This window comes from Gorilla gorilla, chromosome 13 (genome assembly GCF_029281585.2).
Source record: "Gorilla gorilla gorilla isolate KB3781 chromosome 13, NHGRI_mGorGor1-v2.1_pri, whole genome shotgun sequence".
Classification (NCBI taxonomy): Eukaryota; Metazoa; Chordata; class Mammalia; order Primates; family Hominidae; genus Gorilla; species Gorilla gorilla.
The window spans coordinates 132,171,263-132,184,305 of NC_073237.2; the positions used below are offsets into that span (position 1 = coordinate 132,171,263).

The window sequence follows — 13,043 nt, forward strand, 5'->3', positions numbered from 1 at the left end:
CCAGCTACTCAGGAGGTTGAGGCAGGAGGATGGCTTGAGCCCAGGAAGTCAAGGCTGCAGTGAGCTGTGATTGCACCACTGCACTCCAGCTTGGGTGACAGAGTGAGACTCCTTCTCAAAAAAAAGAAAAGCCAAAGACTTTCACCTACAGGCAAGTGGGGCCAGTGCTGGGAGGCCCCGGTGGCCTCTGTTTTGGATCTGTCCCCTTTGAGTCTCAACACCCAGAGCTTGCATCTGGGGAGCATGAGCCAGGGCAGGCGGCATCCTCAGACCAGCAGCCTCAAACCACCTGCCCCCCAGACATAGGCTCCTGACTGTGAGGCCTGCGAGTGCCTGGAAGACCAGGGTCTGAGGCCTGATTTGGCCACCCTTACCATCAAGAGAGTGATCCCCAATCCCACGGGCTGAGCCTCCCCACCCTCGGTTTACTCCACAGTCTCCAGCCGCCCCTCCTCCCTTGGTCCCCACACATCCTGCCAGCTGGGCCTGCGTCCTGCTCCGTGTCATCTGAGGCTATCAGCATCTACAGTTTCCATGTGGGAAAGGCCCCCCTAATGTAGGTGTCACCCCCCGGCCGGCCCTGCCCCAGGCCCCCAACAGACAGTCGTGTGTCAGGGCCCAGGTTCTTCGCCGGGAGCCCTCGCTCCCTGGGCCTGGTCGCTGGTGCTCACCTGTTTCTCACCTGCAGTTCGAGGAGCTCGTCTACCTCTGGATGGAGCGGCAGAAGTCAGGGGGCAACTACAGCCGCCACCGTGCGCAGACGGAGAAGCACGTGGTCCTGTGTGTCAGCTCCCTCAAGATCGACCTTCTCATGGACTTCCTGAACGAGTTCTACGCCCACCCCCGGCTCCAGGTGAGGCCCCTGACCGTGGCCCAGCAGACGCCTCCCTCCCGGCGCTCAGAGACGCCATCCTCTACCCAGGACTGCTTGGCAAGTCCCTGAGTCCTCTCGGCCTCAGTTTACACCTTCAGTGAGGGTGGCAGCCCACACTCAGGTGGAAGGGCCTCTCTTTTCCCTCCCACCAGATGCAAGATCACAGTGAGCTCTAGGGCCCAGAGGTAGTGGGCACAAACACAGTCCTGAAGGCAGGGCTGCCCGGTCGGGGCAGGGGCTGGCTCAGTGTCTGACCCTCCGCCTGGCCGGCAGGACTATTACGTGGTCATCCTGTGCCCCACGGAGATGGATGTCCAGGTGCGCAGAGTCCTGCAGATCCCTCTGTGGTCCCAGCGGGTCATCTACCTCCAGGGCTCTGCACTCAAAGACCAGGACCTCATGCGAGCCAAGTGAGTGCTGGTGGGCAGAGGGGGCGGCGTGGGGGCACCTTCCTGAGTCAGGTCGGCTGCTCAGGGCTGAGGCATTGACCATCACTCTCCTGGCCAATGAGAGCCATGAGAGCATTATAGACTATCCCCAGGGTGGACCATCTGGGATGAACCCTCCAGGGTGGACCATCTAGGTGGACTGTCCGGGGTGGACCATTTAGGGTGGATCGTCTGGGGTGGACCATTCAGGGTGGACCTTCTGGGATGGACCATTTAGGTGGACCATACGGGGTGGATCATCTGGAGTGAACTGTCAAGGGTGGACCATCCAGGGTGGACCATCTGGGGTGGACCATTCAGGGTAGACCTTTTGGGATGGACCATTTAGTGTGGACCATCCAGGGTGGATTGTCGGGTGGGTCCTCTGGGGTGAACTGTCCAGGGTGGACCATCCAGGGTGGACCATCTGGGGTGGGCTGTCTGGGGTGGGCCATTCAGAGTGAACCATCTGGGATGGACCTCTAGGGTGGACCATCTGGGGTGGGCCATTCAGAGTGAACCATCTGGGATGGACCTCTAGGGTGGACCATCCAGGGTGGATCATCTGGGGTGGACCATTCAAGGTGGACCATCTAGGGGGGACCATCTGGGGTTGGTCCTCTGGGGTAGATCATCAGGGGCAGACCGTCTAGGGTACACCCTCTGGGGTTGTCTGGGGTGGATTGTCTGGGGAGGGCCATCCATGGTGGACCCTCTTGGGTGGACCATCTGGGGTGGATCGTCTGGGGTGGACTGTCTGGGGTGGACCCTCTGGGGTGGATTGTCTGGGGTAGACTGTCCGGGGCCTCTTGCAGTTTCTCCAGCTCAGGTCCCAGGCCCAGATGAGCAGGACCCTGCAGCCAGGCCCTTGTCCCTGCACCATACCCACTGTGGAGCAGCCCAGGCAAGCCCAACCCAGCTAAGTCTCCGTCTCCCTTTTGCAGGGTGAGGGGCAGCCTTTTGCGAGCTCCACCTTCCCCTGCTCCAAGTCTAGGGAAATCTTTGTCGAGTTCTAGGGAGGCTCAAAATAGAACAGGGGCGGGAGAGTCGGCTGCTGTGAGTCAAGGTGGGAGAACAGGGGCTGAAGGTAGAGTTCCTTTTAAAGACAAATTGACAGAGTGACAAGGTAACAAGAATATATTATTACCTGGAACTTTCCAGAATGTGTTGGTGCACTTTCTGGGACACTCCCCGGAAAACCCTCCTGGTGACGTTTTCATTCCAGGAGCCTGAATGTGTCCTTAGTGGTATAGTGTGGGTGGTACTCCCAGGGTCTCTCATCGCTCCCCCTCCCCCTGCCATGTCCAGAGCCCCAAGCTGGAACCCATTGCCTATGGAACGCCACCTCTTTTGTGGTCCCTTCCCCAGCACACACAGGCGATGCACCTGCTTGGGCCCAGGGAGTGGGGAGAGGGCAAGGGCGTAGGCCATGCCCAGCCAGGCAGGGATGAGCCCAGGGCTGTGGGTACAGGGCCTGGGGCCCCTGCGGAGCAGACAGTGGTGCCAGTGATGTGGTGGGGTTCCCTGCCCTGGGGCAGAGGCGACAGTTTCTTAGACAGCGTCTCAGCAGTGCTGGGTAGTTTCTGCAGCTGGGCTTTCAGGAGACCCAGGAGGCATTGGAAGTGACCACCCAGGTTCCCAGACCACAGAGTAGCCAGGCCAGGGAGCGGACAGGGTCTCTGCCCCCAAATTCCCCCCTCCCTCCTGCACCCCAACCCAGCCCTGGGTGAATGTCTCATGGCAACATACAAGATGGGTACCCCGGAAGCCAGTGCCCAGGTCACTGGCACACACCGAGGTGGGGTCTCCACCGGGCCTGCTCCTGCCAACCCTGGACCCCTAGCCCCTGACGCCTGGGAGTGTGGACAAATCCAGGCAGCCCCAGCCAGCAGAGCCCCGTCGCACGACCTCCTGATGCCCCTCCTACCTGGCCAACTTAGGGACAAGCTGGGGGGTTGCTTCAGAGAACAGGGCCTGGGGGAGGAAGGGCAGGCACTGCCCTAGGAGGCACCATGGGCTCCCACTCAGGGCCGTGGCCAGGAGAAGCTGTCAGCTGGTGTCTCCAGGACACACCATCCATAGCATCTGACCCCCTGCCCCCACCCGCTGTGAGCCTGCACACGCTCGGGGGACAGGTGTGGCTCCTGACCCCTGCCCCCACCCGCTGTCAGCCTGCACACGTTCGGGGGACAGGTGTGGCTCCTGTGCCTTCTCGAGTGTCGGAGCTTGGAGTCTCCTAGGGTGTCCAGGAATCCTGACCTGGCTCAGAGCCTGCCAGGGATGGGCCAGGGAGTCTGGAGAGGCCCAGGATGCCTGCGGGGGGGGGCACTGGGATACCTGGGGGGGGGCACAGGGATGCCTGCTGGTGGAGGGCACACAAGGATGCCCGCGGGGGGCACTGTGATGTGGGTTGGCGGGGGGGGGGCAGTATGGGGATGCCCACTGAGGGGGCACTGTGACTCCTGACCAGCAGAGAGTAGGGGCCTCCTCCCGCCTTCCATCCTCCCCGCCTTCCATCCTCCCCGCCTTCCATCCTCCCCGCCTTCCATCCTCCCCGCCTTCCATCCAGCCGTCCTCTCAGTCTCTTTCTGTGCACCTGCTTGCACCAGCCTCCTCCCAGGGGAGGTCCTCCCCACCTCACCTCCGCACCCCCGGCTGCACTGCCTGCCTCCCCTGCTCCACCCACGCTCAGGCCCTGGTGCATTGCAGGATGGACAATGGGGAGGCCTGCTTCATCCTCAGCAGCAGGAACGAGGTGGACCGCACGGCTGCAGTGAGTGAGGCTGAGGCCCTGCCCAGGCGGGAAGGGCACCGTGGGGCCGGGGAGCGGGGGTCCCTGAGGGAAGAGACCTGCCCCAGGCTGCCGGTGCCGCCCAGCAGCCCACAGAGGCCAGCCCGTCTGCACTGACCAACCACCCACCCTGCCAGGACCACCAGACCATCCTGCGCGCCTGGGCCGTGAAGGACTTCGCCCCCAACTGCCCCCTCTACGTCCAGATCCTCAAACCCGAAAACAAGTTTCACGTCAAGTTTGCCGGTGCGTCTGGGGCACATGTGGGTGACGGTGCATCTGGGGCAGGGCGCGTGTGCACACATGGGTGACGGTGCATCTGGGGCAGGGCGCGTGTGCACACGTGGGTGACGGTGCGTCTGGGGCAGGGCGCATGTGCACGCAGTTAGGCGAGCCGTGTGGGGCAGCGGGAGGGGCTGGCCCTGGAGCTCCTCACACAACAAGCACACCAGGAGGTGCTGGAGGGGATGGCAGACCCCCATCCTCACCGCATCCAAGAAGGGACCTAGGGGGTCCAAACTCTTCAGATGAAGAGTCTTACGCTGGGGCCCTGGGGTCAGTGAAGGCAGGGTCAGAGGTCAGGTGGGGGCAGGAGCACCGTCTGATGAGCACCTCTATGGGCAGGGACCATGCCGGGTGCCCGGGGGACAGGGGGCAGGCCCCATGCCGGGTGCCCGGGGGACAGGGGGCAGGCCCCATGCCAGGTGCCCAGGGGACAGGGGTCAGGGCCCACACGGAGTGCCCAAGGCACAGGGGTCAGGGCCTGCCCTGCCCTGGAGCTCCTCGCTGAGCTGGGAGAGAAGCACAGGAGCGATGGAAGGTCCACCGAGGCTCAGACCAAGTAGGGGGTTGAGGTCCACAGACTCTCAGGGCAGAGATGCTGAAGCCGGACAGCAGACACGGGGGTGCCAGGCAAGGGTGCATCTGCACAGTACCTTCAGGAAGTGAGCAGGTGCTGTGGGGGAGGAGAGAGCCGGCAGGGCGGCAGGTGGACCGGCCTCCCCCACTGCCCGCAGACCACGTGGTGTGTGAGGAGGAGTGCAAGTACGCCATGCTGGCGCTGAACTGCATCTGCCCGGCGACCTCCACCCTCATCACCCTGCTGGTGCACACATCCCGTGGCCAGTGAGTGCCCCGTGCCCCGTGCCCCGTACCCCGTACCCCGGGGGACCGACCTCCATGGCCCAGCCAGCACAGGGAGACAAGGCAGGGCCTGCATGGGGGCGGGGATGGGCTTCACAAAGGAGGGGCGCATGGCGGGCAAAAGTCCTGCACAGGGAGGGGAACCATGCCAGGGGAAGCAGAGGGGGCACCTGCAGATCCGGCCGGGGAGGAGGGGCAGCCATGGCCGAGGGTGACGCTCCCCTGGCCCTGCCCCTGCCCCTGCCCCTGCCCCTGCCCCTGCCCCTGCCCCTGCCCCTGCCCCTGCCCCGGCATACAGGGAGGGACAGGAGTCTCCAGAGCAGTGGCAGCGCATGTACGGGCGCTGCTCGGGCAACGAGGTGTACCACATCCGCATGGGTGACAGCAAGTTCTTCCGCGAGTACGAGGGCAAGAGCTTCACCTACGCGGCCTTCCACGCCCACAAGAAGTAAGGCCGGGCTGCGTCCACAGGGCTGATGCTCCAGGGCTGCTCCGTGCCCTCCCCACCCGCCCGGTCAGGCACAGGGGTGGCCCTGGGGCGGGGCTGCAGAGGGCTCGGGGGAGGGCATCAGGTCATCCTGCCTGGCAAGGGCAGCCGCAGGACTGGACTCCGGGTCCACATAAAAACCTGCCATGCGGCTCCTCCCTGAAGCTTGTGGGCTGACCCCAGCTCTCTGGTCCCCAACACCTCTGGGATGGGAGGGCTCAGCCAAGGTCCCTGACCCCAAATGGCCCCCAGGAGGAAGATGCGGAACTCTGGTGGGGACCCTGGTGATTTGCAGGAAGGGCAGGGAGGGAGCGGGACAGGGCGGGTGAGCGGCGGTACCTGAAGCTGCCGGTGCCTCTGCCCAGGTACGGCGTGTGCCTCATCGGGCTGAAGCGGGAGGACAACAAGAGCATCCTGCTGAACCCGGGGCCCCGGCACATCCTGGCCGCCTCCGACACCTGTTTCTACATCAACATCACCAAGGAGGAGAACTCAGCCTTCATCTTCAAGCAGGAGGAGAAGCGGAAGAAGAGGGCCTTCTCGGGGCAGGGGCTGCACGAGGGTCCGGCCCGCCTGCCCGTGCACAGCATCATCGCCTCCATGGGTGAGCCGGGACGCGCACGCGGGACTCCCTGGGCCTGCTCCTTTGGCGGGAGACCAGGCGGGACAGGGGCAGGTGACCAGGCAGCACGGGAGACCAGGTGGGATGGGAGACCAGGTGGAACGGGGGACCAGACAGGACAGGGGCAGGTGACCAGGTGGGACAGGAGACCAGGCGGGACAGGAGACCAGGCGGGACAGGGGCAGGTGACCAGGTGGGACAGGAGACCAGGTGGTATGAGAGACCAGGCAGGGCGGGAGACCAGGTGGGATGGGAGACCAGGGAGGACAGGGGCAGGTGACCAGGCGGGACAGGAGACCAGGCGGGACAGGAGACCAGGCGGGACAGGAGACCAGGCGGGACAGGGGCAGGTGACCAGGCGGGACGGGAGACCAGGCGGGATGGGAGACCAGGCAGGGCGGGAGACCAGGGAGGACAGGGGCAGGTGACCAGGTGGGACAGGAGACCAGGTGGTATGAGAGACCAGGCAGGGCGGGAGACCAGGTGGGATGGGAGACCAGGGAGGACAGGGGCAGGTGACCAGGTGGGACAGGAGACCGGGTGGTATGAGAGACCAGGCAGGGCAGGAGACCAGGTGGGATGGGAGACCAGGTGGGACGGGAGACCAGGTAGGATGGGAGACCAGGCAGGGCGGGAGACCAGGCAGGGCGGGAGACCAGGCGGGACAGGAGACCAGGCGGGACAGGAGACCAGGCGGGACAGGAGACCAGGCGGGACAGGGCGGGAGACCAGGCCAGTGTGGCCCCCAGACCCAGTTCCTCTTGGCCCATGCCTCCAACCTTGGACAGGTGGAGTCTCTCTGGGCCTGTTTTTGAATCTGTCAAACAGGTGTCCCCGCCTTCCTGTGGCCATCTTTGTGGGCATTGCTCACTGTGTCCAAGTGCCTGTCCAAGTGGGGCCGCCCACAGGACCGGTTGGCAGCTCAACCGGAGGCTCCTGGTGGTCCCATCAGCCCGGAGGGTCTGCTTCACGTGTGTCCCTCAAACAGTCGGGAGTCCTGACGTCCAATGGGGCCAGGAGTTGGCGGGATGAGGTCGCAGCGGCCGAGGGCTTTGGCCTCTTCTCGTGCCTTCAGGGATCCTCCTGGGGTGCCGCTTGCCAGACAGGGTCAGGCTGCCTCTGAGCAGGTGCAGGCCCATGGCCCCGAGGGCACCACCCATAGTGGTGTTGCCCCCTCCCCAGCCAGGCCTTCCTGGGGGACAGCTAGGGAGCAGGGCCAGGCCAGGAAGCCACTCAGGCCACAGACCCACAGCCGGGCCAGCACGTTGCCACCTCCGTACAGTGGCCCAGGCAGAGGCTGACCCTATGGGGCACCCCGGCACGCCCACCCTGGGGGGTTGTTACGTGGTGGCTGCTGGGGCACCAGGTGGTTCAGTGCAGTGGGGCACAGTCTCCAAGACCCAGAGAGGGCCCTGGGGTTTGGAGACGTGCTGATGCAGAGCCCACCGCCTGCCAGACCCCGCAGGTTCCCGGCCGCCGTCTACGGCAGCTCACTCGGGGGGCCGAGCCTGGCCACAGGGCACGGGGAGGCAGGCGGCTGCTGCCTAGCCACACCGCCACCTTCACCTTCACAGTAGGCACTCTGCCCCCAGGTGGCTTCCAGGAAACCAGGGTGACTCGGGCAACCCTCACTGTACCCACAGAGGCCCTGGGCCATACCTGGAGGTCCACAACCCCCACCTGGCAGCCTGGGGTGGTGCAGGAGTGGCAGAGTCTGCTCCCGCAGGCACTGAGTCACCCGGCTGCTCCCCACCTGGCCCTGTCCACCAGGCAGCCTGACCAGCTGCACAGGCCCCTAAGGCTGAGACCCCCGAGCCCAGGATCAGCCAACCCCCTCCTCAGGCATCTGGTGCTAAGGCCACAGCAGCTGGCCTGGGTGACACCGATGGGGCACTGGGGCCCCCTGGGTCTTCGCTCAACATCATCGCCACCCCAGAGGCCACTGTCCCTGTTGTATGGAGGGGGAAACTGAGGCATGGAGAGATTGAAGCTCCTCAGCTGGAGCACAGGAGCCAGGCCGTGACAGGGTCTCCAGAGCTGACTGTGTTCACCTGAGCTCTGGGAACTCGCCGCCCATGGAGGGTGGGAGTCGGGCTGTGGCCAAGCACAGGGCTCTCTTCCAGGGACAGTGGCCATGGACCTGCAGGGCACAGAGCACCGGCCCACGCAGAGCGGCGGGGGGGGCGGGGGCAGCAAGCTGGCACTGCCCACGGAGAACGGCTCGGGCAGCCGGCGACCCAGCATCGCGCCCGTCCTGGAACTGGCCGACAGCTCGGCCCTGCTGCCCTGCGACCTGCTGAGCGACCAGTCGGAGGATGAGGTGACGCCGTCGGACGACGAGGGGCTCTCCGTGGTAGAGTGAGTGCTGCCTTGGAGACGGCTCCCAGTGGGAGGAGGAGCCGCCCGTGAGTGCGGGGGGTGGGTGTCGGAGCATCCTTGGTGGTCCCCCATGCTCTGAATTGCAGCTTCTGGACAGCTCCGTGGAAGTCCTTGTTTGACAAATGGAATCTTCAGGGGGCCCAACACGGACATCAGAGCCACATCACCCTCGTCCCCGGGGAGCACTTTTGAGTGTCACTGAGATGGGGTGTGCTGGGCTACACCCTTTCCAGTTGGGGCTGGGGGTGCAGAGCTAATTGGAGCGAGGCAGCTCACTGGCACAGGGGCTGTCAGGCACCAGGCAGTGCCACCCTCAGAGAGGGCCCCGTTCCCACCCACCTCACCAGCCCCACAGTGGCCCGGCCACTCTTTGAATCAGGATGGAGCCGGGCAGTGACCCCAGGCCATCCTCCTCCACCCAGTGCCCTAGGTCTCCCCCTTAGCACCACAGAGCACAGAGGGGCACAGCCCGCCTGACCAGGGGTGGGTGTCCTCTGAGCAGGGTCCCTGTGCAACCCCTGGGCAAGGCAGCATCCCAGCCTGGAAACCACAGCCGGTCCTGAGCTGTTGTCCTGGCCTAGGTTTGGGGCCAAGTCCTCCTGCTTCAAATTATGAGACAGGAGGCCCCACTCTGTTCTCAGCAGCTTCTGCCTTTTGGCCTCAGCCAGGACAGACAAGTGCCCCAGCTGCAGGGCCCGAGGCCCATCCTCAGCGGGGCTGCCTCACTCTGTCCTGGCTTTTGCCTCTGGGGTGGGGTCAACACACTGTAATGACAGCCCAGCTGCTGGGAAACAGCCCTGAACCATTGCGTGTGTGTGTTGGGTGCTGCTGGGGACGGGGTGGTGGCCTGCTGGGGACAACAGCCTGGCTGGAAAAGTATGTGGGTAAGAGCCCAAGGCCAGAGTGCCTGCCCCACCAGCCGGGGGTGCTGGGGATGTCAGGGAGGCATGGCAGGCGGGCAGAGCCCTGTGGGTTTTGCCTGTGGCTGCAAAGCCTGGTCTAGGCTGTGGTGGGAGGAGAAAGACCCAGTAGGGCATGGGGGTGGGTGTGCAAGGGGGGTGTGTTCGGTGTGTGTCTGTGTGTGGTGTATGTTGTGTGTGTGGTGTGTGTCCATATGTGTGATGTGTGTTGTGTGTCAACGTGTGTTTGTCACGTGTGGTGCGTGTTGTGTGATGTGTGTGTCTGGGTGTGTGTGGTATGTGTCCGTGTGTGATGTGTGTCTGAGTGGTATTGTGTGTGGTATGTGGTGTCTGTGTGGTGTGTGTCCGTGTGTGGTGTGTGTGGTGTCTGTTGTGTGTGTGTGGTGTGGTGTGTTGTGTGTGGTGTGTGTGTCTGTGTGCTCTGTGTTGTGTGTCTGGGTGTGTTGTGTGTCCGTGTATGGTGCGTGTTGTGTCTGTGTGTGGTGTGTGTTGTGTATGTTGTGTGTCCATGTGTGTGTGGTGTGTGTCTGTGTGTGGTGTGTGTCTGTGTGTTGTGTGGTGTGTCTGTGTGTGTGGTACGTGTTGTGTCTGTGTGGTGTGTGTTGCGTATGTTGTGTGTCTGTGTGTGTGTGTGTGGTGTGTGTCTGTGTGTTGTGTGGTCTGTGTGGTGTGTCTGTGTGTGTGTTGTGTGTCCGTGTGTGGTACATGTTGTGTGTGTGTTGTGTGTTGTGTATGTTGTGTGTCCGGGTATGTGGTGTCTGTGTGTGGTGCATGTTGTGTGTGTGGTGTGTATGTTGTGTGTCCGTGCACGTGGTGCACGTGTGCATACGCCTGCATGTGTTCATTTCTGTGTGCATGTGTTGTGTGTGTGTCCGGGTGTGTCCATTTCCGTGTGCCTGTATGTGGCCATGTGTTATGCCGAGGGCTGACCATGGGGGGGTCCTGGGCTGACCAGGTGAGGGGTGAGCCCCACCGCCACCCCCTCCCACACCTGGGTGAGGGCAGCAGCAGTGAGGGCCCTACCCACTCCTGGGTCTCCTCCAGTCCCCCAAGGCCCTGATGGGGCTAAGTCCATGCCTCCCCAGCCCTGGCCTTGCAGCCGCTGCTGACCCGTCAGGCAGGCACGGGTCCTTAAGGTTTGGCACCTGCATGGGTGCCCTGGGCACTGCCCTGACTGCCCTGCAGGACACACTGGGTCCTGGGTGCCAAGGCTAGGCAGGCCCCGTGACACGGTGACCACAGGCTCAGCTGGAGGAACGTTTGCTGATGCACAGGTGGTTAAGGGAAGAACGGGCCACCTTGGGCCAGCTGTGCGTGACCCCGAGCAACGTGGCTGTGGGTGGAATGGGTGCCCTCGAGTCCCCCAGCCCGAGGGGGGCCCCCAGAGCAGACCCAGCCACCTCTGTGCAACTGTGCTGAGGGCTCCTGTCTCCTGCCCCAGGTATGTGAAGGGCTACCCTCCCAACTCGCCCTACATCGGCAGCTCCCCAACCCTGTGCCACCTCCTGCCAGTGAAAGCCCCCTTCTGCTGCCTGCGGCTGGACAAGGTAAGGATGGCGGCTCTGCCGCGCTCTGCACCCCCAGACGCCAGCACCGGGCCGTGCACACCTGCCCTGGTTTCTCTTTGGTCACTTTACATTTCGATACCATTGCAAACTTCTAGCACAGCTGCAAGAATTCTACAAGGGAGAGCCACAGATCCTTCACCCAGATTCAGCAGACGGTCCCTTCCTGTCCCGTTTGGGCTCTCCCTCTCGCAGTGTCTATGTTAGAGGCACCTGTTTTCTGAACCATCTTGAGAACAGGTTGGAGCCACCACACCCCTTTCCCCTAATACATCTACATGCATTCCCAAAGATCAAGAACCATCTCGTAACTACAGCTCATTAGGACAGGGACCCCGGCCCGGCATGGGTGTCTGATCCACAGTCCAAGTTCAGATTGGGCCGAGGGCCCCGACGGCCTTCAGTGTCCTGCGTGGCAGTGTTTTCCCCACCAGGAGCCTGTCCCGGCTGCGTCTTAGCAACTCCTTTCTCGTTACTCTCCCTTAATCTGGAATGTTCCCTGGGGTCTCTTGATCTTAATATTTTTGCAGAGCAGGGACCAGTGACCTGGTGGCAGGTGGGTCTGCGATGTTTCTTGGTGGTGGGACTCTGCCTGCATGTGGGGCCAGCCCTCCCTGGAAACTCGGGGGTCAATTGTCAGGTCACTGGCGATGTTTACTTGGATCTCGTGGCAAGCTGGGGTCAGTAGGGTTTCCCCACTGTGAAAATGACTGTTTTCCTTCTGGAGTTAGCAGCTTCTCTGTGGGGGATGTGTTGAGATCAGGAAAGCAAACCACTCGACCCAGCGGCTTCAGCATCCCTCAGTGGGTTCTTTTTTGTTTATTTGTTGTTTGGTTTTTTTTAAGACGGGGTCCCACTCTGTCATCCAGGCTGGAGTGCAGTGGTGGGATCATAGCTCACTACAGCCTCCACCTCCCAGGCTCAAGGGGTCCTCCCACCTCAGCCTCCCAAGTGGCTGGGAACACAGGCACGCACCACCACACCTGGCTAATTTTATTTATTTATTTATTTTTTGTAGTGATGGGGTCTCACTATGTTGCCCAGGCTAGTCTCGAACTCCTGGACTCAAGTGATCCTCCCACCTCGGCCTCCCAAAGTGCTGGGGTTACAGGCGTGAGCCACCATGCCTGCCATCTGTGGATGGTTTCCAGTTCCGGAATCTCTCTCCAGCTGTGTGTTAGGGCTCGGCCACGGAGGGGACCTCCCCTTCCCCATGTGTGTGTGTCCTTCACGGACCACGGGCTCCCAGCATATTCTGTGGGTTGTAATCTGTGGCTGGTCATTGTAGTAGCATCATCCTTGACAGATTGTTATTGATTCTGATGCTCAGACCCCCTCGGTTCACTGGGTGGGGTGGGGGCCTTCAAGTGGCTTCTGGGTGCTTCTGACACGACCCCCTCACCCTTTGAGCTCATCTGTGTTTTCCAACCGGAGATGTTCCAGCCACATCTTGGCCTTCCCCTGCTCCAGTGCGGAATGAACCACTTCTCCAAGGAACCCTGATTCCTTTTAGTAGAAAATGATGATTGGAAACCAAGACCTGGGCACGTGGCATGCTCACTGCTGCTGGCATCCCTGCTCTGAGAAAACGTGTGTGCACACACACGACACGTATCTATGCCCACGCCTAGATCTCTAGCCACATGCCAAAACCACATGTTCACATGGACACCGCCCTTTCCACCCCTGACATGACTCTGCTCTGTGCCGCCTGTGGGTACAGCTGTGGCATCTGGTGGTGCCTGTAGCTCCCCACAGGCGCGTGCAGGCCGTGAAAGGGCTGTGGGCCGAGAGGCTGACGGCTGGGTGTTCACGGGGGATGTTTGGTGAGGGG

The 13,043-nt window shown here is 62.6% G+C and overlaps 1 protein-coding gene across 4 annotated transcripts in view; it reads left to right on the forward strand.

The window, feature by feature from the left end:
* The window catches only part of KCNT1 (potassium sodium-activated channel subfamily T member 1), a 95,146-nt gene that overhangs the window by 64,383 nt on the left and 17,720 nt on the right, over positions 1-13,043 (forward strand). For all 4 annotated transcript variants that reach the window (XM_063696866.1, XM_031014420.3, XM_019034038.4 and 1 more), the window contains 9 exons: positions 689-853; positions 1,148-1,284; positions 4,012-4,075; positions 4,231-4,339; positions 5,110-5,218; positions 5,535-5,684; positions 6,089-6,327; positions 8,469-8,703; positions 11,086-11,191. In XM_063696866.1, the coding sequence (XP_063552936.1) occupies positions 689-853; positions 1,148-1,284; positions 4,012-4,075; positions 4,231-4,339; positions 5,110-5,218; positions 5,535-5,684; positions 6,089-6,327; positions 8,469-8,703; positions 11,086-11,191 (1,314 nt within the window). The remainder of the gene's footprint in view (positions 1-688; positions 854-1,147; positions 1,285-4,011; positions 4,076-4,230; positions 4,340-5,109; positions 5,219-5,534; positions 5,685-6,088; positions 6,328-8,468; positions 8,704-11,085; positions 11,192-13,043) is intronic.